This window comes from Grampus griseus (assembly GCF_964374135.1).
Source record: "Grampus griseus genome assembly, chromosome: 14".
Taxonomy (NCBI): domain Eukaryota; kingdom Metazoa; phylum Chordata; class Mammalia; order Artiodactyla; family Delphinidae; genus Grampus; species Grampus griseus.
This window is the reverse complement of record NC_139008.1, coordinates 22,943,739-22,970,254: the sequence shown is the minus strand read 5'-3', so window position 1 is coordinate 22,970,254 and position 26,516 is coordinate 22,943,739. Positions and strand designations below refer to the sequence as shown.

Here is a 26,516-nt window from a genome sequence, read left to right as displayed (position 1 = left end):
CTGGGAGAGGCATCTAGGGCTCTTCTCAGCTTGGCTGGCTTCCTGCATGTTAACCTAGCATTCTGTCATTTCTTGATGATGTCATTTGATTTCATGTTCTTTGACCAGAAATGATCCTGTAACTCTCCTGTCTTTTTCCGCGTATGGACAAGGGGTGTGGTTCTTTGTAGCCCTGAATGGTGGGGTTGTGCGGGGGAAAATAGGCATGGGAAAATACTTTCAACATCAAAGGTGATTTGGGAAGGTCCAGAAAATGAATAGAACTGCAACTTTTATCCTTTGAATATTGATAGCATTTTCCATAATAACATTCGTACAGAATACATAAAACTTTTTGTGCTAGGCTGACCTGTAGACCAAGTCCAGACTGCACACTTGTATTTGTAAGTAAAGTTTTATTGGAAACAGCCACATCCATTTGTTTACCTATTGTCTATGGCTGCTTTTGAGCTACAGTAGCAGAGTTGAGTAGTTGCAATGGTGATCTCTGACCCACACAACCTAAAATATGTTCATCTATCCATCCAACAAAGATGAAGCACCCACTGTATGTCAGGCACTGATCTAGGTACTGGGAATATGTCAGTGAACAAAGCAGGTACAAATCTCTGCCCTTGTAGAACTTGTATACCTAGATGAATCTCAAATTCCAGTGCTTCTAGGTACCAGGCAGATTACGTAAGTGCGTGAAGCAGGCTGTTGATGAAAGACAGTAGGGAGCAGTGGAGACTGTGGCAAACTGGGTAGTTTTCAGGGGGCAGCTACTAATCTATTCAAGCTCATTTTTATCCTAGAGGGATGTGGGTCATTTTTGGCGCGTAGTTTGTGAAGGAGCAGGAAATCTGGGGGTTTTTTCTTCCAGTTTAATTGAGATATAATTGATATACAACACTGTATAAGTTTAAGAAGTACAGCATAATGACTTGACTTACATACAGCATGAACTGATTACCACAGTAAGTTCAGTGAAAATCCATTCTCTCATATAGACACAAAATTAAAGAAATGGAAAAAAAGTTTTTTCATTATGATGAGAACTCTTAGGGTTTACTCTCTTAACTTTCATATATAGCATACAGCAGTGTTAATTATATGTATCATGTTGTACATTACATCCCTAGCACTTATTTATCTTATAACTGGAAGTTAGTACTTTTTGACTGCCTTCATCCAATTCCCCCTCCCCCAACCTTTGATAACCACAAATCTGATCTCTTTTGCTATGAGTTTGTTTGTTTCTTTTTGAAGTGTAACTGACCTTTGTTAGTTCCTGTTACACAACACAGTGATTTGATATTTCTGTACATTTCAAAATGATCACCGTGATAAGTCTAGTTACTATTTGTCATTTTACAAAGATCATGCATAGTTATTGACTATATTCCCCGCACCATATATTTCACACCCATGACTCATTTATTTCTCTCACCTATTTCTCACCTTCCCCTCCCCACTGGCAACCACCTGTTTGTTCTCTGTATCTATGACTCTCTGTTTTGTTATATTTGTTCTTTTTTGTTTGTTTGTTTTTTAGTTTCCACATACAAGTGAAATCGTACAGTATTTGTCTTTTTCTGTCTGACTTATTTTGCTTAGCATAAGTGAAGGATCACTTTTCTGCCTAGAGCAGAAAGTCCCCTCTTTTAATTAAAAATCTAAAATTAAAAAAGAATCATGGCTAAAAATTTGTCCCACTAGGTGGCAGCATACTATCACAAGTAGAAGCTCGTATGGGAGACGCCACTGTCTCTGTCCCTAATTAACAAACATTAATTTATTGTTTGCTTCTGAAGGGCACAATGCTGACACCATATGTCCTTTTCTCCCCAGGAAAGCTGGTATATGAGCGCATCTTTTCCATGTGTATGGATAACCACAGCATCTTACCAGGTAATGTCTTAGCTTTTCCATGGGTTTCATGCTGTCCTCAAGTCAGGATTAGAAGGTTTATATCAAGTCAGGATTTGTTGAGACCTGAAATAAAGGTTTTTGTGTTTGTTTGTTTTGTGTTAAAAGTTAAAGAAACGCCTTTACGGATTTCTGATCATCTCAGTCTTCAAAAAACATTAGATTTTCCAACAGCCCAGCTAGGGATTTGGGCAAGTAATTTGAATCTGCAAGAATGAAGAGGTATTACAATTAGATTCAACTGAACTTTTATACCAACTTCAAGTTCTCTGCTGCTGGACATTTAAATATTTTTCCTATATGTTTTTCCTAAGAAGCAAATTACTTTATAAAATCAACTTTATATTAAGGAACAATGTCAAATAAATCAATAATAACAGATGCTTTGAATCTACATTCTATGCCCAAGTGATGTTTGCATTGAATTTATTGCCACTCAGTTTTAAACTCTCAGGAGGTTATAATGGGACAGCTAGATCACAAATTTCTTTTGTCACATAAATGATGATGATGGGGCCAGCAGCATGGAACGCCCAGCAACAGCGTCCTTTCCCTCTTATTCCTCCTTTCAAGTTCCTAGCGCTGCTGAGAGGAAGCGCGCTTATCTGTACAAGTTAGAACAAGCTCACTCCACCTTCATCCCACCTCCTTCTGCTTCTAGCAGCGGCACTTCCCTGGAGGATGAAGAGATGGCATGTGACAGTACCCGTAATTTGACCTCTTTTCTTTTTGTCTGTTTATCTGTCTTGCCTTTCTGTCTCTTTCTTTCCCCCTTCCTTCCTTCCTTTCTCTTTCTCTCTTTTGCTCTCTTTCACTGTGTCTCTTTTTTCTCTCCTTTTCTCTCTTTCTTTCCTTTTTTTCCCTTTCTTACCTTCCTTCCTTCCTTCCATCTATCTATATTGTTAAAAACTATTTAATATGTACATTTCTCAGAGAGAAAGACAGAACTCTACAGACCTTTAGGGTTAGAAAAGCTCTTAGGAATCACCGTGTCTCATTATAGGTGGGCAAACCCAATGGGGAAGAGTCAGGGACTTGCCCACAGCCCTGCCACCAGCTAGCGAGAGCCTGGTTCTTAGTGCTGGGCCTGCGCCATCCAATATGGTGGCCACTGGTCACGTGGGGCTCTTGAACACTAGAGATGTGGCCAGTCCAAACTGAGATGTGCTGTGAGTATAAAAAAAAAAAAATACCCTGGATTTCAGAGACTTTTTTTTTTCTTTTCGCTACACTGAGTGGCATGCGGGATCTTAGTTCCCCGACCAGGGATCAAACCCATGGCCCCTACAGTGGAAGTGCAGAGTCTTAACCACTGGACCACCAGGGAAGTCCCTCAGAGACTTATACAAATAAAAGACCATGAAGTATCTCACTAATTTTTAAGTTGATTACATGTTGAACTGATATTTTAGATGAATTGGATTAAATGAAGTAAATTGTTAAAATTTCACCTGTTTTGTTTTAGCTTTTTGAATGCTGCTCACATGATATTTCCACTGGACACTGCTGCTCTAGACCCTCCCCTCCACCACATCATACCTGCAATGTTTTTTTTTTTTTACATCTTTATTAGAGTATAATTGCTTTACAATGGTGTGTTGGTTTCTGCTTTATAACACAGCGAATCAGTTATACATATGTTCCCATATCTCTTCCCTCTTGCGTCTCCCTCCCTCCCACCCTCCCTATCCCACCCCTCTAGGTGGTCACAAAGCACCGAGCTGATCTCCCTGTGCTATGCAGCTGCTTCCCACTAGCTATCTACCTCACATTTGGTAGTGTATATATGTCCAACAGCTCCTCCCACATTCTAGGCTTCTCAAGACTTGGAGGCAGGGACAAGCCTGATGGAAAGGCTTCTCTGTCAACTTAAGGATTTGGGAAACTCGGGTGCATTTATTTTACACTTGCCAACTTTTCTTCCATATGCTATACCAGCAGCAGTAAATTCTTAGCCTGCAGGCAGAAATAAACTCAGATAGGTGTTTTCTTTGGCTATAACAGTATTTTTTAAAATGCTTCTTCATATAGGTTCTACTTCTTCCTATTGTTGTATACCTAACTGCTTAAAAATATTTATATTACCTGACTGGCCTCTAAGGGCATTTGTGTTTGCACCTATTGCAATAGTTTTCCTTCCTCTTAGTTTTCACTAACTATACAAACAACATTTTAGGGCTAGTTAAGGAAGCATTACTAATAACTTTCTCCCTACCTAAACTATAAAAATTCAGAAGAAAAGGCTACTTTCGTGTTCACTTTTAGTTCTTATCTAAATATACTAATTAGCACGTTTATCACTAAATTCTTCCCTCCCAAAATACCTTTTTTTTTTTTTTTTTTACCTTGAATCGGGCTTTTGCTTTCTTGAAAATAATTTCATTTTCCCCCCTTTCAGTTAAAATCTTCATCTGCATGTGTTTTCTGCTTCCCAGAACCTGAAAGGGAGAGGGGCAAACTTTTCTCAAAAACATCAATAATGTTGGGGATGACTCTTAACAGTAATCATGAAGAAAGCTTTGAAACCTACTATGCAGAATTCTGCCCAAAGAAATTATGTGGAGAGAGAAGTCCGGTGGCGTGTGTACTCATTCTTTCCATTTGAATCAAGTTCAGATTGTGAACTTAGTATTCGAGCCCTTTACCTTCAGGAGTTTTAACTAAGGCATAGCTCTTACGACCTCAGAAAGATACCAGTGTCCTTTGGGTTCACGGAAAGTATATGCTACTAGTTGTGTAGTTTTCCCCCAACATTTCTTAATCCAGCATATGACTGAAGAGGCAATGTACTCTAAGTGATAAAACAATTCTATTTCCATGTTGGGAGAAATAACTTGGGTTTATTGTGTTGTGGCTCTCCTCATCAACTGGGGGCATTCCTATCTTCAGTTTTTCTCCATGGCTGATGTAAGCTGCATCTGGATAAGCAATGTCCTTAACTGACCTGGCCTTTCAGGCACATATTAAGGTGACGTGGCACCCCTATAAGCCTTGTTATGTAAAGAGACCTCTCACTGCCAGGGTAGAGACTTGGCAAATGAAAGAGAACTAGAGTCACTGGTGTCCTCCCTCCTCCTAAAATATCCACAGAAGTTAGGGTTGAAAAATGAAACACCATAAAAGAAAAATAAGTGAGAACTAGAGGAAAATATCTTTGGTCTTTGTTACATCAAAGCCTCTTCTTAATTAATTTCCAAATTCTGAATTCATTCTCCACGTAGCAGCTCAAGCACTGAAGTATAAGTCACGTCATGCCATGCCATTCCTCTGCTCAGAACTCTTCAGGGAGTTTCCGTCATACTTAGAAAAACTCTTAGACTCCTCACCAAGGCTGCAACCCTGCATGACCTGGTTTGTGATGCCTGCTTCCCCGCTTCTTGCTCTCACCACTTTGGCTCCCTTTCCTGTTCTTTGACCACACCAGAGGTCATACCTACCACAGGGCCTTTGCACTTGCTGTTTCTGCCTCCTGGAATACATTGCCTCCACATCTAAGCATGGCTAGCTCCTTTTTATAATTCAGGACTCAGCTCAAATGCTACATCTGCAGGAGACTTCTCTGACTGACACCCTGTCTAATGAATCCCCCCTGCCAGATTAACTCAGGTCACTCTCTATTCCATACCTAGTTTTATATCTTTCATAGTGTTGACTGCTGTTGCATGTTATCTTGTTTGCATGCTTATTCCTTTCTGTGTTTATTATGTTTCTTCCCCCACTGGAATGTAAGCTTCATTAGGGCAGGGTCTCTCTTATGTGCTGTTATCTGCCTGGAGCCTAGAATACCACTTTTAGTTGGTTCCTAAGACGTTTGTATTGAGCAAATGAAGTAATGTAATATTGAGTTTTCTGTAACATTTTTTTTCTTCCAGTTTTGTTTATTTACTTTTTTCTATAATATTTTAAAGTCCTGCATAACATAATCCTTTTCCTGAATTATTCCTTGAGCTGGAAGGAAAGCCTAAAGCCTTTATATTGCATATGAAGGTTATCGTATAGCTTTCAGTCAGTGTGCACACGCAGGGCAACTTGCCTTTGGTGTGATGTCCAGCTCTCTCTGGCAGACTGCATCCCTGTCATCCCACCCTTTGCTGCTGCACTCCACTCCCTCAACTGAAAAGCAAGAGTTTTTCTTGATGACCTCAGAGACTTATTTTTGCTTTTGGGTCTCAAGTCACATGATTTGGTCATATGAAGGGAAATGAACCCCACCTCTCCCTTTTCCAAAAGGCAAGATTGACAAACGAATTTAAGAATAACCCTTATCTTTTCCTGTCTGGATCTCTTGGAACTTGAAAAAAAGTTACTTTGAAGTGCACGGATTCAGGCCAGGAAAGGGAAAATGGTAATTTCCCTTCCCTTTGAAAATGGCAAGTGAAGAATTCTCGAATGAATGAAGCATGCCAGAACGTCCAAAAATAGACGAATCCTTGAGCTTGCAATTCCAAAATATCTGCCGTTGTGATCAGTGACTGTTCTCAGCTCGTGAAGTACCTAGAGTTTTATCTTTTTGCTGATTCCATAGATATTTTGATCACCTTAATGGTGTACCACCAAGTAGCAGAAAGTAGAGTCAGGGACGAACAGTGAGCCACTGAACAGCAAGGTGAGACCAGCCCGCAAGCTAATGCTCATCCGTTACGTTCTGTAGTAATTAATTTCTCCTGTTTTGATTGAATCCTGAAAGGGTAAAGCACACCCGGTGGCGGGATCGGGCTCCAATCTGTGTGGGAATCATTTAGGAGAAATCATTTTCATGTAAGAGTTCAACAATGGCCTTCTTGGAGTTGATGAGTTTTTTGTTGTTTGTTTTTGTTTTCGTTTTTCCGTACTCTTTTCCATTCCTTATTAAGATGTGTGTCATGACTGGGCTTGGTTGTCAGTGCCAGGAAACTCCAAATCACAGTAAGGAAGATGAGGGCTAGTGGGCAGCCAGCCCGTGGTGCCAACAATCGTGACTTTGGTCTTGCTCTTGTGGTTCGAGATGGTTATGGAGGTCACAGCCATCGTATCTGCATTCTAGCCGGCAGGAAGGAAGAAGGAATGAAGATCAAGCCCTTTCCCTTACAGCTAGTTCCCAGACCTTGCGCTTTTGTTTATATCCTGGGGCCAGAACTTGGTCACATGGCCACACTGAGCTGCAAGGATGGCCGTATGCCCAGCAGAAAATGAGAGTTCTATTAAAGAGGAAGAGAGTAGATAAGCGGGGAAAGTGGCAGTTTTGCCACAAAGTGACTCAAGTCTTAGTGCCATATTGAGCTGGCAGCCTAACTCTGGCTGGTTTCTCGTCTCAGAGTCTTGCTTTACCTTTCAAGTCTGGTCCATGTGATATTTAGAGCACAAACACTGATCGATCACATTTAATATTACAGTTGCAGCTTCCTCAAGCATCTGGAATTCTCAGTAGTATCACCATAATTACTGGTGGGTACACCAAGAACCTCTGGATTAAATTAGAGGCAGTGGCTAAGAACATAGGCTGCGGAGCCAGACTGCCTGAGTTGAATTCTAACTCTTACGTCTGTTTTTTTTTTTTTTTCATTAGTTCTTGTCTTTTATTAACCAATACACAATTACTTGTCTTCTGGTTTGTTGAAACAATAGGTCAGACAACATTTGCCACAATAATGTCTGTCAAAGTGGCTGACCATAAAAGCTCCAGCACCACGTTTACCTGAAGGGCACTCCCGACGAAGGCGACTGATTTTGCCGTTCTCCTCCACCTTATAGTGTTTCAGGACAGCCAGCTTAACCTTCTTTCTCTTATGCTTGTTCTGCCTGGGAGTGGTGTAAGACTTCTCCTTCCTTTTCTTAGCACCACCACGGAGTCTCAACACAAGATGAAGAGTGGCCTCCTCTTGAGTGTTGTGGTCCAAGTACATCCATCTTCCAGTTGCTTGCCAGCAAAGATCAGTCTTTGCTGGTCAGGAGGAATTCCTTCCTTGTCCTGGATCTTGACCTTTACATTTTCTATCGTATCCGAGGGTTCGACCTCGAGAGTGACGGTCTTCCCCGTCAGGGTCTTCACAAAAATCTGCATGTTGGCGGCGGTGCCACCGCAGATGGCAGGTCCAAAAGGAACTCTTACGTCGGTTTCCTGTGTGCCCTGGGCAAGTCCCTAAACTTCTCTGTGCCTTGCCCTCTGTGTCTATGAAAGAGGACAATAAAAGTATGTAACTTGGAGGGTTCTTGTGGGGATTAGGTGAGCTGATGTCTATACACTGTGAACGGCGCCTGGCACTTAGAAAGCCTTTGTGTGTCAGCTATCATTGCCACCAGTTGTTTCCTAATAATAAAGATATTTGGAAGGAAAAACATAGGACTGGGTGCCCCACCCCTTCTTCTGCTCCATTGTAACTTTTTTTTGTCCTAGGACTCATAGCAGCTCTAACAGATCCCAAGAATTAGGGGCTGATAGATATTATTTTTGTTTTACAGATCACTTCTCTCCAGAGAATGTAAATGACACAGCCAAAGAAACATGCTTAAATTGGTTTTTCAAGATTGCTTCCATCAGGGAACTCATTCCGAGATTGTATCCTTTTTTTCTGTCTGATGGTTTTAAAGATAGGCTGCAAGAGTTGCACTGCTAATAGAAGCCATGTAATGGGCTGCCCTGAAATTCCTGTTGAAAATGCAGTTCTGTTACGGTTGCTAGCCTGGAAGTACAGGGCCAGCCACATTGTCCACGAGGTCCTTGGACTCCGGCTCTCCCCAGTTTTCTGTTTTTTTACTTTGACTATAGTGCCATGTACCAGGCTTTTGTTTCCCTGAGGAACATTCCCACATTAATTTTCTCAATTAAAATGCTTCATCTTTTTGTGTTTTCTCTGGTTTCAAGAACTTGAAAGGAACAGGGTCAAGCTTCTCTGCACAAACAACAGTGTTGAAGGACAGAGAATTCAACTTACACACAAATGGAATCTTAGTTCTCTGTGTTGCATCCTTTTCCCCATAAAGCCTCAACTGGAAATGCTCAAAACCCAGTTTAAGTTTCAGCATGCGACCATACATCAGCGTACAACGTTTTCCAGATTTTATTATAAATAAATATAAAACCTTGAAAACCAAATATAGAAACCACAAGCCACTCGCTAATTTAATTCTCTGGATTGTTGAGAGTGACTGTGGCCCCCTCTCTTGAAGACACACCAAGTTCTCTGCATGAATAGTTGAGGCTTTTCCCCACAGGGAACAGACCATCTGGAAAATGTCTTCCTTAACAGAACGTTTTCGTAGCTATGTGGAGGCATCCATCCTGAAGTGTAACAAGTTCCTCTCCAAAACGTAAGGCTCTTGTTAAAAGTCCGGGACCATACATTTCCAAAAAACTTCTCTCTCATATATGCCTGTGCACACACATACACACACATGCTAATGACGATGTCATAGTAGCTGTCATTCTTTGAGTACTTAGTATGTAGCAGATCTGGTGTTAAGCACCTCCCATCCATTTTCTCGTTTAATCCAAATGAAAACTTAAAGTAGAGATAGTTTTTTAATCTCCATTTTACAGAGAAGAAAACTCAAGCTGGGAGCGGTGGGTTGACTAACTCATGGAAGTTCAGCTCAACTGTATTTGAATCCTAGCTCTGCTATTACTAGCTGTGTGGTCTTGAGAAAGTTACTTAGCATCTCTGACCCCCAGTCTCCTCTGTGAACAAGGCCCTAAGAAGGGGTCTGTGAGGGTCTGGTGAGCTGGACACACCACACTGGGAGCGACACCCGTGGGCCCTCACTCATTGTCTTTGCGGCTGCTGTCCAAGATGATGTCAGAAGGAAAAAAAGCCTTTGCCCCTAAGCCCTTTGCTACTCTGGGTCACCTCGGGCATTGTACTGAGAGTAGTTTTGCAGAGCCGGGAGAAACCAGATCTGCTTTCTGCAGAGCTGCTGAAAGACTGAGTGGTGTTGGATCCCGTCTAGATAATCAACTCCTCAAAGCCATGGGCTGACTCACGGAGCTCTGAGGAATAGTTGGGTTGGATTTAGAATGTGTACCAAATGTGTTTGATTGGGATCTGGGAATGCCTGGGGGAATTTGTGGGGATAACGTGGTGCTGAAGAAAGAGTTATTTTGCCTCACCAGTTGGGGGAGAATAATGCCCAAGGCAGATGGAAGTCCCACGTGGCAGGAGGAATAAATAAGTCACAGTTCACACTGAGGGGGATGCGGATGTTAGCCTGAGGTGCTGGGTGTCAGGTGCTAGGAAGGGGCGGGGCACAGGGCGCAAATCAGTACCAAAGGAATATGGATACGACGAAAATATCAAGACGGTCAAGGAGTGAGCTGTCAATGGAAAATAATCGGGGGACAAAAATCGTTAAATTAGTAAAATAAATGTGACCTCAAGCAGGAAAAGAGTGAAGGTTAGACTCCAGCACTGAGCAAATGGTAAAGATAAAAGAAACCATTCAATGTATGAATCGTGGCAAGAGAGAAAGACTTGTTACATGGCCTTAGAAGACTCAGACTTTGACCTTGGTTTGGTTCCGAAGCTTGATTTTCCCCCCTGCATTTAGGAAGTCTAGCTTTTTTTATTAAAAAAAAAATGAAAGAACAGAGAGTTCTCCCACGGGGTGTAATGCTGCTGTCTTTTTGTCTCTAACAGGGGGATTTCAGAGTGTCTGCCCCGGCTGACTTGCATGGTCCGAGGGATCGGGGACCCTCTGGTGTCGGTGTACGCCAGGGCCTACCTGTGCAGGGTAAGCTGCGTCCCTGCACTCGCGCCTGTGACCGTGTCCTGTCTCCCCTAATGTTCACGCTTCTCCCTCCCCGCCACCTCACCAGTCACTGGAAGAAGGACTTTATTAGCTGCTAATTTTAGAGCACAGCTTGTTCGCAGAAAGCAGAACTGTAGGATTCCTTTTAAAAATTAATTTCAAAGTAGACCCACTTACCAGTAACTCTAATTAGGGGGTGTTTAAGGTCATCTTCTTAGAAACGAACTAAGTTTCAGAACTAATTGTTTCTCCCTTCTTGCTGGGAAGGAGGCTCCCAGAGCCTTTCGGCTGATAGGTTGCTTTGCATTGACTCGAAACATGCTTTCCCTTTGTCTTTGAATTCGATTGTTTTATTCGATTTTTGGTCTCTGTATTAAAGAGTTGGATTGGAGCGCGAGTTGGTGAGGGCTGTCTGGCAGGGCGAGGCGCCTGGTGACGGCGGGCATCAGGGTCTGTGCCGCCTGGCCTTGGAGGGCTGCTCTGCTGGTGAGGATTGTAAATCACTCAGCCTTTCTCTCCTTTAAAGCACCGTGGAGCTCCTACTTAAAACTAGTACGTTTTTCATTTATGAAAAATGCACCCTGTGGAGAGTTTACACTCGTTTTTCTTCAACTCACATGGGGCCTTTGCCTCTGGTAGCTTTCTGTGGAGTCCCCCTTGCTAGTTCCGTTGGCATTGTTCACCTTTAGAGAGGGGTTATTGCCCCTGTTCTTTAGGGTCCTGATGAACCCCAGACTTCCAGTGCCAAGAAATCAGAAGGCGAGGACCGTAGCCTTTGATCCGCTTCTTTTATGTGACGTCTAACAAATGACAGAAGCCCTGTGGTCTCCAGTGTCACAAAGAAACCAAACAGTCATTGCCCTCAGAGTGAGTAGCAGACATCCTTAGGAAGGATACTTTTTATAGGTCCACTCCCTGATAAGGGAGAAAAGAAAAAAAGAAAGAAAGAAAAAGCTTTCCATTAAAGGGCACTTGCTCCCTCGTAGTAACCGAGGCCGAAGCGTTTACGCGTTGCCATCTGCTTGAAACTTGGCGTGGATTTTTCATACGGGAACATCAGATATGTTTCCTAGAGCTTCAGCTTTGGAATATCGGGAGCTTGAACGCTCCAGCCGCGTCAGTGTTTGCTGAGGGCCTATTCTGTGCAGAATGCTGCTGGATCTTGCGGTGGGATGAAAGGATACTATCACTTGTGTATTTGTGCTCTGCTGCCTTTCCCCTTGTAGGACACATCACATTCTTTGAACTCACCTTGACGTCAGTAATAGTAGAATAATAAAGATCTAGAATCTCAGTGTGTTTTGTGACACACAGTTATTAAGCAGAAATCAGAACGTGGGTGGAAATATTCATTCCTTACAAACCTGTTCCAGTTTTAAAGTTTGAAGTAAGGTACACAGCCTAGTGAAAGATGATATTTGTTGCATATAACGTGCCTTTGCATGACAGATGCAACTTTAAAACTCAGTGGCAATGAGGAGAAATTACAGACCCACCCTAGGAAAGCTGGTGATGAGATGCACTGTATCTGAAATCATTTGTGTCAATTTAGGCAGAGCACTGATTTCCCTGGTTGGGTAGTTACTGAACATCTTCTGATATAAAAAGAAGGAGACAGTGTGCATTAGTAAGGATTCTTTCAATTGCAAGTGGCAAAACCCCAATTCATAGTACTTTGAAGCAAAAGGGGGTAAATTGTTGGCCGTTGCGCCTGAAGAGCCTGAGGTAGGGCATGCATGGCAGACCCAGGGCCCCCAAACCATGTCAAGAATTGTCTCCTCCCTCATTGCTCAGCTCTGCTCTCCTCTGTGTGACTGCACTCTGAGGCTTTCTTTTTCCATATGGTGGAAAGACCTCCATCCTCTTGACTTAGGAACTCCAGTGGCAAGAGGGCCTTTTCCGCAGTAGTTCCAGCCAGAGTTTCAGGGCAGAAACTCACTGTACCACCTTGGGTCCCTTGTCCATAGATAGACCAGTCAGTGGCCATGGGATGGGATATGCCTACGGACTGAGCCTGGGTCACGTGCCCACCCCTGCAGCTCAGGGTCGGCCGGGTCCAGCTCTGCCACAGACCTGGTCTGAGAGGGAAGTTTGATTTCCCGAAGACAAATTCACTTTACTGATTCCAGAAACAAAGGGAATGAATGCCAGGCAGGCAGAAACAGCAGATGGAAATCATGAGTAACTACCCTTGCTACTCTAGGTAGAAATCTTTTAGACCCAAGCAGATTTCCAAGCTGCTCATTTGGCTTTATGGGAAGACATAAACAAAACACAAAGTCAGGGCTTCCCTGGTGGCGCAGTGGTTGAGAGTCCGCCTGCCGATACAGGGGACACGGGTTCGTGCCCCGGTCCGGGAAGATCCCACATGCCGCGGAGTGGCTGGGCCCGTGAGCCATGGTCGCTGGGCCTGCGCGTCCGGAGCGTGTGCTCCGCAACGGGAGAGGCCACAACAGTGAGAGGCCCGCGTACCTCTCAAAAAAAACCCACCGCAAAAAAAACCCACAAAGGCACTGAGTAGGCAGGGCATGGGGGACCTCAAAGCTGCTTATTAAAGGAAAGTATGATTAACTCCTAAGTCATGGCCCCTTCAGTTCCTCTCCACTGCTTGTCCACTGGGCTTTTTTTTTTGCTGTCGCCTAACAGGTAATTATTGCCTTTTCTACAAAATGATTAGTGGAAGGAAAGACAATAGAATCAGAACACAGTAGAAGTGGATCTGACATTTGTTGTTAGTATTTTTTTTAAATCTCTGTGCCTGTCCTTGGAAGCGTCCCCAACAGCCATAGAGATGCCCTTGGAATTTACCGCCCCAGTGGATCTTGCATAATTCTTCTCAAAGGAATTCTTTACAGACATCTAAAAAACCTTGTTATCATGAATTTTCATGACCTCTGGGTAGGGGGGGGGAGGTGAGTGGCAGGAATCTGTCCCCCTTGGAAGGAACCAGGTCCCAGAAAGCAACTCCCCTTACAAAGTTGTTTTCGTGCTAAAGCAGCAGTGTGGCATTGAGGTGTATTCTGAGGCGCTCAGTCTAAGGAACATCATGATGCTTTGTTTTGTTTTAAATACTTGCACTCCCTGCCATAGCTGAGACCTTCACTTTCCCATCCAACCCTGGGGCTCTGGCCACCTTCTCTATGATTAGCAGATTTTTTCAGCTGAAAATGTTACCATCTTTTAAAACAATGAACGAAGGAACCAGTGGATTACAGCATTGTTAGGCTTCATGCTTGTCTAATAAAAACCGGCTTAAAATACATCCAAATTTATGGCTGCTTCCATGACTGCCCAGCAAAGAATGAATCCACGTATTTTAACAATGCAACAGTGAAGTCCCAGCTGACTCTCTTACATACCAGAATCTTTTTGCTTCATTTAATAAGTACAGCCACATGTGTGTTTATCATTTTTTAGAGAGGAAGAGAACATCGTATACATGATCTTGAGAGTACATTTCTCCTTAGTGCTGTATTGATTTGTTCCCTTGGTCATCTGTTCAGTCATACTTTCATTACCTTTGGGAAATTGCTAAGATGATTACTGCAAATGTTGCCCTTTTTTCATTAAAAATAGCTTCTGCGGTTTTTCTTATAAAAGCAAGATATGCTTATTGAATAAGAAAACAGATAAGCAAAAAGAATAAAAGTTAACTTGCTGGACCTCTCTGCCTATATCTGTCTATATGTATATTTTTAATTTACAAAAATGACATCACACTGGATATGTTATTTACAACCTGTTTCTCCATGGTCAAGGTAATTTCATTTTGATTGGCTACAGGTGGGCATGGAAGTGGCTCCACATCTCAAAGAAAGCCTAGATAAGAACTTCTTTGACTTCCTCCTCACATTCAAACAGGTAAGAGTACACCATCAGTCAGCGCAGCTAATTGATGTAATAGCTGCATGATCAAAAATTCATAAAACCCAGTTGGTTTTCCAAGCCGAGATTGCCTTAAAGTTCTTTGAATGTGTAAACCCTATAAAATTACACTCGAGTCTGTTACACACAATTAAAACGTGCTGATTGTACTGAACAAGCAGAGGGTTAATATGCATGTGTTACCGGAAACATCTCCCGTTGATCAGCCTTTCTTCTTAGCATCTGCTGGCTCCAGTTTTATCAGGTTACTTCTCTGCACAGCACACATTCCCAGAACAGCTCAGCCTGGTGACATGGGAAACTTTGTGTGCTTTTTTCTAGTTTAAAAAAACCCTGAGAAACCAGGCTATTTCTCTCGGGGCCATCCAGATGCTTGCAGATATGCGCAGTCTGTGAGTTACATGCTATTCGTTTATTATGTGACTTCCCCTTCTTTTGAGTGTTTATTTGGTCTCCTGTAGATTCACGGCGATACTGTCCAGAACCAGCTGGTGCTCCAGGGAGTGGAGCTTCCATCCTACCTCCCCTTGTACTCGCCTGCCATGGACTGGATCTTCCAGTGCATTTCCTACCATGCCCCCGAGGTAACTGCCAGGTGGCATCAGTGTGAAGCTCACCACCAAGGAGGGCTCCTCTCTTCTGTGTCGTAACAAGCCCTACACCTGTGTGCCCAGGGACATAATCAGGGCCCTTGCATAACGGCTCACTGTTGTGACTGGTTCTGCGCTCAGCACTTTTCCTGCCTTGCCTTGTTTACCAACTCTGGGAGGGGGCTGTAGGGGCCCAGAGAGGCCAAATAACTACACAAGGTCACACAGCTAGAAAGTGGCAGTGACTGGACACAAACCCATTGAATCCGACTCCAGGGCCAGGAGGGTTCATTGCCTCTTCACTAACCTTCATGCACTCCTTTTGTGTTGATAATAAGTTAATAAAGTCGTAAAGCAGAAAATATTTTCTCCATTTTATGGAAGGAAAGTGAAACTCAAGGTACGTAATTGCTCTTATAATTTTTTTTTCTTTTTTTTGTCTAATTGAAGCATTGTCAGGGATTAAAGTGAAGTCAGAATCATAGCAGAAATACTCTTTTTCTTCCCTAAGACTGAGAAGCAATTTCAGTGGAACACCAGTTTCAGATTGTCACAATAACTGTGATAGATGAAGCTTCTGTTGTCTTCTCGTTGATGGTTGAGAATTTATTCTTTGTGAGGGAAAAAGAGACCTTGCTACAAAACAAGAATATTTGGAGTAAAGCAAAATTCAAATCCACCTACCTTTTCCCTGTATCTGCAAACACATATTGACAGCTGTTAAGAAAAAAAGATACGACTGTGACTAAGCAATCCACTTTTTAAAATATCCAGTAGAAATAACTTGATGAGTGCGTAAACACACACACATACACATGTGTAGCTGCGTTCACGCTAGTGAAACAGTGGAGACAGCCATCAGAAGGGGATTGGTTAAATTATGGTCTGTGTACTCAGTGGAATGTTGTGGGGCCATTTAAGATGATGGAGACCCACGATGGAGTACACACTGATGTGCTCAAGTGAAAAAAAGAAGTTACACCTGTTACTGCGTGTGTCCTAAGTGGTAGTGTGGGCCCTGGAGTTGGGGTGCCTAAATCTGAACCTCAGCTCTGTTGTTTACAGCTGTCAGACTAAAGCAGAGGCCAAGTCACTTGTCCCTAATCTTTATCTGTGAAATGGGAGCAGTAATAATTCCTGTTTTCTAGTCTACTGCATGGATCAAACAAGGCAGTCCGTTTACAGTGCTCAGTGGAGAGTCCCACACACAGCGCTTGAATGCTGTGTCATCGGGATTGCAAACGTGATTTTCATATCTGCACAGGAGAATTGGGAGAGAGATATGACAGAATATTGCTGGAGGGCAAGATTTTGGATCGTCTTAACTTATTTTTTTGCCCTGTTTTTTAACTTTTCAGCAAGTATAATGTCTTGCATATATTTAAATTTTTCCAAATCCTAAGGTATGTGGAGAAAAATAGGGACATCTCATATTTCAGGTGAATTTTTTACCATTGAGTAAATTGATTTTAAATCAAGCCAGTTTAACAGAAGATGCTTTGAAAACTTGCAGGCCATTCTCTGTGATCTTCAGTGTAATCTCAGCCACCACACGCTGGCCCAGGCTCCTGGGAAGACGTATCATGAACTTGACCAATTCAGCTGAATGACTGAAACCTATGAGCAGGACAGAATCATTTGAAAATGAGAACACTTATTTTTTTCTCCTTACTTTAATGAAAAGCAAAATTGGATTTAAAACAAAAAGTACATGTCATAAGGCATTCTTCCTTTTAAGTGCCAGTAATCTCAAAGGACGGCAGAAGCTTAGAGTAGAGCTTTCCTGGGAGTAAAACTCTAGGAAATCATTATTGCACTAGAAGAAGTGATTAAAAAAATTAGGTCACCTGAATAATAATAAACTCTGATTCTTGGGGCATTTAAATAAGGAACTTGCAGTGTCTCATAAAAAAAGTCATTTTCAAAGTGTGGAAGAATTAATGTCAGTGTGCAGGGTGGTGCTGAAGATGTAAAAGCTCTTTGACAGTGGCTGGGGTGTGTCCACCGGGGAGTTGGAGCTGTGTGTGTCTGTAAGAGGCCACGCCTCCAGAATGTAGGAGTTTGTCTGCAGCAGCTGGCAATGCACATGACAGGTAGGTGTGAGAGGGGAAGGGAGAACTATCTAGATGAGAGAAGGGAGAAGTGCCTTCAGCTGCAAATATCTGATGTACGAAATTTCAGATGGAAATTGAAATATCAAATCCCTTCCCCCCAAAAAATCAAGGAGTGATTATTCAAAAAGGCTTTTCTGTTGTTGTTTAAAGACAGGATTTTTTCCCCTTATACAATTAAAATTAGAGTAAGTGAAAAACATTTATGCCCCCAATTTTAGGCACATTCTGCAGAGAAAAAAGCAACCGTTTCATTAAACCTGCTTTTGGGCAATGAAAACGAATCCCTTGATAAGCTTCTCATCATTTTCAGCAGCTTTTTATCTTGTCTGGTGTGGAATCTCATGATCTACTTGCTAAGCTGTGTGATGCAGGTTGTCACTGTTGAAGGAGGGAAGAGGAAAGTGGTAGAGGCTGGGGCAGGTAGTCGGGCAGACCTGGGTTCCAACTGTGGCTGTGTTGCCTTGGGCTGCTTTACCTCTGTGTTTCAGTATTACCAGCTGTAAAATGGGGCTAATAATAGAACCTTCCTCGAAGGGCTCTCACGAGATGCGCATGGCCAAGAGCTGGTGCATGGTGGGCAGCAGGCAGATGGGGGTGGTTACCATTGTTGTCTTTGACCTTAACAGCAGATGGGAGCCTGGACTGACTTGAAGGCCAGGAGATGAGCAGAGGGGCAGTAAGGAGGGGTTGAGGGACGGGACCTGTATAGACGGACATAATAAGGAGACAAGCATTACTGGAGAAGAGTGAGGGACTAGGCTGGCTGGGAATGGCTCAGGCAGAGGTTGTTGAACATCATGTCGTGGAGACCAGGCAGCGCTTGAATATTTTTGACCAGGGGGATAATATGAAAAAAGTGGTGCTTGAAGATCAAACTGGCAGAAGCATCTGAGATGGATTAGAGGAGAACTATTTGGTAGCCATGGAAAAACCAAGAGGCAGAATGGATGGGAGAGTACATATTCATTGGAAAGAACTTGGAAAAGACAGAAAGGCTAAAAGGAGGAAAGGAGCCACCTAAAATTCGGTCATGAATAACTGGTCACTGTTAACGTCTTGGTGCATTTTCTTTTTAACATTTCTCTCTCCACTTTCATTCTTGCTCTGTAATTGTGGTTTTGTAGATGAGAAATATTTCCTGTATGATTTTATGATGCTTTTCCCTCGCTTAACATTATAACAAATACCTATTGTTAGGAAAATTTTGTGACCTTTCCAGGAAGAGTTTAGAAGGCAGTGTTGGTTGGCTGTGAAGAATGGAGCGGGGAGATGGGTCTGAGATGCTGCTAAGCTTTGAGCCCTTAACCACCTCTTTCTGAGGCTCCCTCTGCCATGCGCCCCACAGGCACCCCTCGTTTTGTTGTGCTGTGCTTTATGAGCACTTCGCAAACAGTGCATTTTCATAAATTGAAGGTTTGTGGCAACCCTGCGTCGAGCAAGTCTGTTGGTGCCATTTTTCTAACAGCATTTTGCTCACTTTGTGTCTCTGTGTCACAGTTTGGTAATTCTTGCAATATTTCAAACTTTTTCATTGTTATTTGTTATGGTGACCTGTGATCAGTGATCTTTGATGTTACTATTGCAAAAAAAGTATGACTCACTGAAGGCTCAGATGATGGTTAGCATTTTTTAGCAATAAAATATTTTTTAATTAAGGTACGTACTTTTTTAGACATAATGCCATCGCACATATAATAGACTACAGTATAGTGTAAACATAACTTTTATTTGCACTGAGAAAGCAAAAAATTCGTGTGACTTGCTTTTTTGAAATAGTCACTTTATTGCAGTGGTCTGGAGCAGAACCTGCAATATCTCTGAGGTCTGCCTGTATTAGTTACTTTACTTGGGCTATCTTAATTCACTCTCAGAGCTTCCCCAAGCTAGGTGTTGCTGTTATACCCGTTTTACAGATGGGGTACCTGAGGCTTACAAACTTCTTACAGTCACACAGTTAGAAAGAGGTCAGGTAGCCATTTTGGCAGTGACTGAAGCCAACAGATTTGTTCCCTTGACTGCTTTAGACTCTTCCTTTCTGGGTGTCTCCTGTTAACTGCTACATTTTAAGGTGGGACTTGAACGGATTGACCCATGGGACTGCTACTCCGATGGTCATACTATAAATTGCCCTTTAAACATTCTAACATACGATTAGGCTAGTAATGCAAATCTAAGACTAGTCTTGGTTGATGATAAATCCCTCTCAAGCATACAGGTGTGTTATTTTCATTCTTTCGAATTAGGGAAAAATCCCCAGAGAAAGATAAATAAAGGAAAAATTAAAAATTTCTCATTTTACTACCTGGGGTATAAAATTTCTTTTTATTCACACTGAAATATTTTGTTTCTTTGAGACTTGAGCCATATTAACTCTGGATTGGAGGAAAGATACTAGCTTTTAAGATTAGTTTATGATTTTGCCTACTGTTTTACATGTTTGTTTCATCTACAGAAATAAGGAAAATGTGATATGTGTATCATTTAGTTCACTTTTTTTATGGAGCAGTAATTGTAAATGCTGATTGGAAGGCTATTTAGTAAAAGCATAAGTACGTATCTTCCGAGCACCCTGGGCTGCGTATGAGTTAATCTCAGTTTAGAAAACAGAAATGTGTTATTGACCCAACTTCTTTTTTCTTTTCCTATACTTTTGAAGTGGGCAGATAACCCTAATCTGGAGATAACCTTAAAAATCCAGTAGTTAAATGTGATGGTGGCTATACAAATCCAAATAAGTTAATGAAGTGTCACAAAGATATACCCTTTACCCCACAAAAAGAAAGGTGTATGAAAAACCTGGTAAAATAGTCTAGTTAATTATATTATACCAATGTCAGTTTCCTGATTTTGACAATGCACTATAGTTATGTAAGGTGTTACCACTGGGGGAAGCTGGGTGATGGTACCCAGCACCTATACTATTTCTGCAATTTCTCATGAGGCTATAATTGGTTAAAAATAAAACATTTAAAAACTTCATCAATTTGGAGCAGTTTGAAAATAGTTACATACATGATGTGGATTCCTCAGGCATTAAAAGGAATGAGGTAGACTTGAGTGTACTAACACGGGAGGAGGGAGGCCCGTGCTCGATTCTTGAGTGAAAAAGGCAAATTGTCGCTCAATGTGTATAAGACTATCCATTTCTGTAAAACAGAACAAAAGTCTTCTACAACAAAAGCTACGTATTCATAGGGCATAGACAAAGGCCTAGAAGGATAAACACCAAATGTTGACACTGTTGATCCCTAGGAAGTGGGAGTTGGGAGGGAGGGCACTCATAATTTACTTGATACATGACAATATTATTTGCACTTCTGTCCATAAGCATTTCTTATTTTTATAAAAAAACAAATATATAAACAAATGAAGTGTAGGGGCCTAATGAATCTTCAAGTTCTGATGTGTCTGTGAACATATATTCAGAGTTGCAAGTTTTTCAATTGTTTATCTCAGCCAATAGGCTTTTTTCGATCTCAGTCCGCTTTGAACTGTTGTTCATCTTGTTCTTGCCAAAGGTAATCAATCCTGTCACTTCTCAGAAAAAAAAAATTAATAACCTCTAACAGACCTTCCTGGGATCTATATAGCATTTGGCTCCTGGACACTTAAGGGTAATGACAATGAGCCCTTTTTTTTTTTTTTTTTTAAGTTATATTCTTGGCTGCATTTTTAATGCGTTCATCTCCTGTGGAAAGAGAACTTTTAAAGCATTTGTCTTGTCTTAATGGCCAGAACACTTTGTCCATATGTTAGCATTTGCCCTATTTCGTCTTTTCAGAAGTGGTGGGCCAAGATAGCTCATTCATTTGTGCATGTGTGTGCACATGTGCACTTGCATGTGTGTGTATGAAAGAGAGAATAAGCATCTAAGATCATGGATTTCTGTCTGATTTCCTCACTGCTATTCCCAGTGCCTAAAATAGTGGCTAGTACATTAGAGTTGCTTCACAGGCAGGTGTTGAGTGAGTGATTATTTGTGCATGTTAAGGAGTATCAATGTGATGATCATTATAAGGATATCTCTTTCCCAGTCTTCCCAGAAACCACTTTGATATTGGTCTTCATGAATGACTTTTCAAATATTAAATCCCCATGAATGGGTTAGGGAAGCCATTTGTGACATTGTCAATTTTATCATCAATTGGGATGCTGGCTGCAAGGAACAAACACCTAACTGGCCCTTCAAAAATAATTCAGTGTGTTCTGTTGAATAACAGTGAAGGCTCTGGGCCAGGCAGGTTCCGTTCTTTTCTCTGCTCTGCCATCCCCAGATAGCAGCAAAGTGGCTGTAGCCATTCCACACATAATGTCCAGACATGGCAGCATCCGAAGGCAGAAAGATGGGGAGTCTTCGGTTCCTCTTTAAGGACAACTTTGGGAATTCCCTGGCGGTCCAGTGGTTGGGACTCGGTGCTTTCACTGCTGAGGGCCTGGGTTCAATCCCTGGTTGAGGAACTAGGATCCCACGGGCCGTGCAGTGTGGCCAAAAAAAAAAAGGAAACTTTTCCTCTAAGCCCCCATCTAAGTAGCAAGAAATGGGTCATGTGCCCTGTCTAAACTCACCACTGGCAAGGGGAATGGGACCGCCGTGATTGGCTTGGGCCTGTATTACTTTGCTTAGTATGTTTGGGCTGCTCTAAGAAAACACCACAAACTGGGTGGCTTATAAACAAAAGAAATCTATTTCTAATGGTTCTGGAGGTTGGGACGTCCAGGATCAAGATGCTGGCAGATACAGTGTCTGGTGAGGGCCTACTTCCTTGTTCATTGACAGCTGTCTTCATGCTGTGTCCTCACATGGCAGAAGGGACAAGGGAGCTTTCTTGGGCCACTTTTATAAGAGTACTAATTCCATTCATAAGGGCTCCACCCTTAAGACCTAATCACCTCCAAAAGACTCCACCTTCTAACACCATCAACTTGGGAATTAGGTGGCTATTCAGACCTTAGCAGGCTTCCATAATACACTGGGTAGCTTAAACAACAGAAGTTTATTTTCTCAAAGTTTTGAAGGCTGGAAAGTTCAAGATCAAGGTGCCTGCAAGGTTGGTTTCTGGTGAGGCCTTTCTCCTTGGCTTGCAGTCCACTGTCTTCTCACTGTGTCCTCTCCTGGTCTTCTCATCTGTGCATTGTGTGTCCCTAGTCTCTCTTCCTCTTCTTATAAGGACACCAGTCCTGTTGGATTAGGGCCGCACTCTTATGACCTCACTTAACATTAATTAACTCCTTAAAAGCGCCATCTCCAAACACAGTCACACTGCGGGTTAGAGCTTCAGCATATGAATTTGGATGGGACATAATTCACTCCATAACAGGACCCAACCTGTATTTTGTTGGCAGAGACAGAAATCTGAATAAAATCAGGGTTCTGGGGTAAGGGGTACTGACAGTATCTCCACAAGCAACTACCACCTTAATTATTCAGGCAGCACCCAGGATACAGAGGGCCACAGCTGGAAAGGGTAGAATTTCACTAAAGAAGACTGATTTTATCTTTTGCCTTCTGGGCCAGACTTAGGTACAAATCTCATTTCTACCACTTAGTAGGAAGTGGCTTAACCTAGCTGAGTTTTGGCTTCCTCGTCTGTAAAGTGCTGATAATTGACACGGGCCTCAAAGGCCATTGTGAAGAGTAAATGGGAAAAGGTATGTAAAGCGCTTAGCCCAGTGCCTAGTGCTGTGCGCCTGGTGAGTTCTCAGTGTCGATGCTGCTGTTACCAGCTCTTTTGTCTTGGGATTGACCTTGCCTGTGCCATTCAAAACCTTGCCCAAACCACTGCCCTATTGGAGACTTCTTCCATTGATTTTTTTTTAAAAATAGGAGCTCTTTTAAAGATACGTAATTGTCTTAAGATAGCTCTAAAGCCATTAATAGTATCCCAATGAGTAAAACATTTACTTCCTTTTGGGGAAAAAAATGTCCTTCAAAATGCATGGAGAGGAAGTATAGTGAAGAGCATGGCCCTTGATGCCCGACTGCCCGGGTCACATCCAGCCCGCCGTAACTAGCCGTGTCACCTTGGCCCAAGCACATCACTGTTCAGTGGCTTGGTTTCTCATCTGTGAAATGGGAGAATAGAGAGCCTGACTCATGGTGGTTGTGAGAAGTGACATCATGAGTGCCAAGTGCTTCTCACCGTGACTGGCCAGCACCAGGTACTGGCCCAGTGTTTGTTATTTGTTTTACTGAGAATTTCACAGACACCTCGTGAAATGGGGAGGAACAAGGGGGGTCTAGAGGAGGTGAGGAGTAAAGCAGATTTCATTCTTGGTGCCCTGGAGCATAGGAGGTACCACTCTCATCATCCTGCAGTAATCTGTAGGTGGGATGGTACCACAGGTCGGTATCATCTACCTAAGGATGAGGAAAAGTAGTTGGTGAGACTGGATTTGAACCCAAGTGTGCCTGAGGCCAGGGCCCCAGCTCTTATCCATTATACTAAATGCCACAAGAGTGAGCTTGTTTTCTCCTTCATCTTCCCCATCCCTGCCAGGCACTGAGATAGAAATGGGCATGTGGCTGTATTTATTTTAGAGTATTGCTTTGGAAATCTGTTCATGAGAAGTGTTGCTTTAGATCCTCCAACTTGATGGTTTCTATCATTTTTTTGATTAGGCTCTGCTAACCGAAATGATGGAGAGATGTAAGAAACTAGCAAACAAGTAAGTATTTTGAAATTCATAAAGCCTGTGTTTGAAAATGGACTTGGTTGCTTTTTTTTGAGGTTGGCGTGCTTGCATGGGCAAGAGGGCCAACAGAGAAGCAGGATAGCATGGAGGTCAGGAATGCTGGAGTCCAGGTGCCTGGCTTCAGAGCTTGGCTCCACTCTTTCTTAGCTTTCTGACCTTGGGTCACTTACTTTGACCCCTCTGTGCCTTGTTCTCCTCCTCTGTAAAATGGGTATAATAATAGTTCTTTCCCTACGGGGCTGTGTTAAGTGATAAGGTCAGGATAAACTCGAATTCCTGTCTACCAGGCATAAGAGGTTTCTCCTCTGCTCTCCTTTTGGTGGCAGATGTGTGAGCAGCCTGGAGTGGGTTTTGTTCACCACTGTGTCCCTAGGTCCTAGAACAGTGCTTTTCATAAGAGATGCGGATATACATTTGCAGCTTGGATCAATATTCTTACTTAATATTTAGTTTTATTTGTGCACTGAAGGCTCAGTTTTCTTCTGTTTAAATGGATTTGATTACTTTCTTATTTACCTGTCCATCCATGGATCCATCTACCCATTCACTCATCCATCCACCCATCCATCCATTCTTCCAGTCAGTTGAATATTAAGTTCTGAATATGCATAAAACACCGAGTTAGTCTCTAGAGGTTGCCTTTTTACTCCAGTCTTCTTATTTTTCCACCCTTACCATTAAAGGGCTGTCAGTCATCTTTCCCAACAACATACATCCTAAAATGAAAGCGACTTTCATTAAGGGGAAGCTCTGCTGACGTGGGGCACGTGTGTGTGTCTTTCAGTGCCTTGCTGTTGAATTCCGTAATGTCAGCTTTCCGGGCCGAGTTCATCGCCACAAGGTCCATGGATTTCATCGGCATGATTAAAGAGTGCGATGAGTCTGGTTTCCCCAAGGTAGGCTCTTGACTTAATGCTTAGCGGAGAACAAATAGGCAATGTTTGCCCAGTAGCTCCCCAGGGAGAGAGAGTTCGGAGTCAGGGGAAGCTCCAGCCAACAGGAAAACAAGCAAGGGCTCTGTTTCTGAAGAGTACGGTGGAGAATGAGTTAGCGACTGGGGTTGTGAGACACGTGTAATTGCCGCGAGTCAGGCCTCCTTGAGTCCTAAATCTGTCAAATTAGCTCACTATGAAATATTTAGGAAGAATTTTGGTCTTACATCCTTAAAACTGTATCTTCACTTATTATTTATGAAAAGCTTTGTCCAGGAGAATATTATGGCCCACAGGTTGGACCAATACACAGAGCCAGCTCTCTGTTTTGAGCTTCTCAGTCTAACTTGCACAGGTCTGTGGTAGAACTTCAGAAAACGGTCGTTGGAAGATTAACCTCAAGACAGGCCAACTGTTACAGCCTTTTCCTTTATTGCCTCAAGTTACTCTGATTGTACATCTCCAGGATCGTAATGGTTTGCTGTATTTCTTAGCATCTTCTCTTTCGCTCACTGGGCTTAAACTTGGCCTTGGCTAATCCTCCTGAGAGTGATCGACTTCAGATTCTCAATGAAGCTTGGAAAGTTATCACTAAATTGAAGAATCCACAGGTGGGTGACCATTTAGACCTTGTATTGACTGCTTTTTGTCCAAGTTATGCAGTATACTCTTTCTTTTAAAAAATTTCTCTTTCAGTTAATCATCCTTATTTTTTTAAAGAAATCTACTTTTAATTGCATTATTTGTTAATCTGTAATGGAGAACTTATAGCTTTAAAGATGTATTTCTTTGATTTTTGTGTCCCTAGCATGTCTTATTCTTGAGGCCTTAAGATGCACCAAAAGTGTACAATTATAAATACTTGAAACTTAAAAAGACCTGTAGCTTTGCAAAGAGCATTCGAAGTACAGCAGTCTGTAGCACGGTTGACCTTTGAACAGCATGGGTTTGAGCTGCGCAGATCCACTTATACATGGAATTTTTTTTCAATAGTAAATAGTATACAACCTATGGTTGGTTGAATCCACAGAAGTGGAATCGCAAATACGGAGGAATCGTGGATACAGAGGGCTGACTATAAGTTATATGTGAATTTTTGACTGCGTGGAGGATCAGTGTCCCTAAGCCCTGCGTTTTTTAAGGGTCAAGTTGTATTTGGATTTGAAAAAAACAATTTATTGAGATATTCCTAAATTGAAGATCAGTAGTCAAGCCAGTGATTAGCAAAAGGGAATTCCAGTTTCCTTCCCTTGAATGGACAGCTGAAGGCTCTTTCTCCCCATACTTCTGACACAGGAAGTCTTGGGAAGATGGACCAACTGATGTTAGTTTCTGTAATGCATGTAGTGCTGGTCATCATGTTGTAGGTTTGGGTTTTATGCCTCACTGTCCTTTCAGGCAATGTGCCAGCAATTTATGTGGCTGCCACTAGGGAAATGCTGTTGGCTGTCTTTGTGGCCAAACTTCACCACACCCTGCACTGTTCCTCTCCTACTAGCAGCATGTCCTTGTTCATTTAGTTTGTTGTAACAGAATATGACAGATCATGTGGCTTATGTACAATAGAAATTTATTTCTCACATTTTTGAAGGCTGGAAGTACAAGATCAGGTGACCAGCATGGTTGGGTTCTGGTGAGGACCCTCTTCTAGGTTGCAGCCTGCCAGCTTCTCC

At 42.4% G+C, this 26,516-nt stretch overlaps 1 protein-coding gene and 1 pseudogene across 2 annotated transcripts in view; one reads left to right on the top strand and one right to left on the bottom strand.

The window, feature by feature from the left end:
• Positions 1-26,516, top strand: part of VPS35L (VPS35 endosomal protein sorting factor like) — a 132,109-nt gene that overhangs the window by 32,920 nt on the left and 72,673 nt on the right. Inside the window, exons 9-17 of the mRNA XM_082670955.1 lie at positions 1,831-1,890; positions 8,347-8,443; positions 9,148-9,195; positions 10,518-10,611; positions 14,413-14,490; positions 14,976-15,098; positions 23,838-23,884; positions 24,696-24,807; positions 25,338-25,454. Of these exons, the coding sequence (XP_082527081.1) occupies positions 1,831-1,890; positions 8,347-8,443; positions 9,148-9,195; positions 10,518-10,611; positions 14,413-14,490; positions 14,976-15,098; positions 23,838-23,884; positions 24,696-24,807; positions 25,338-25,454 (776 nt within the window). The remainder of the gene's footprint in view (positions 1-1,830; positions 1,891-8,346; positions 8,444-9,147; positions 9,196-10,517; positions 10,612-14,412; positions 14,491-14,975; positions 15,099-23,837; positions 23,885-24,695; positions 24,808-25,337; positions 25,455-26,516) is intronic.
• On the bottom strand, positions 7,482-7,969 carry LOC309832597 (ubiquitin-ribosomal protein eS31 fusion protein-like; annotated as a pseudogene). The gene has a single exon. The product of its transcript is annotated as a ubiquitin-ribosomal protein eS31 fusion protein-like (transcript).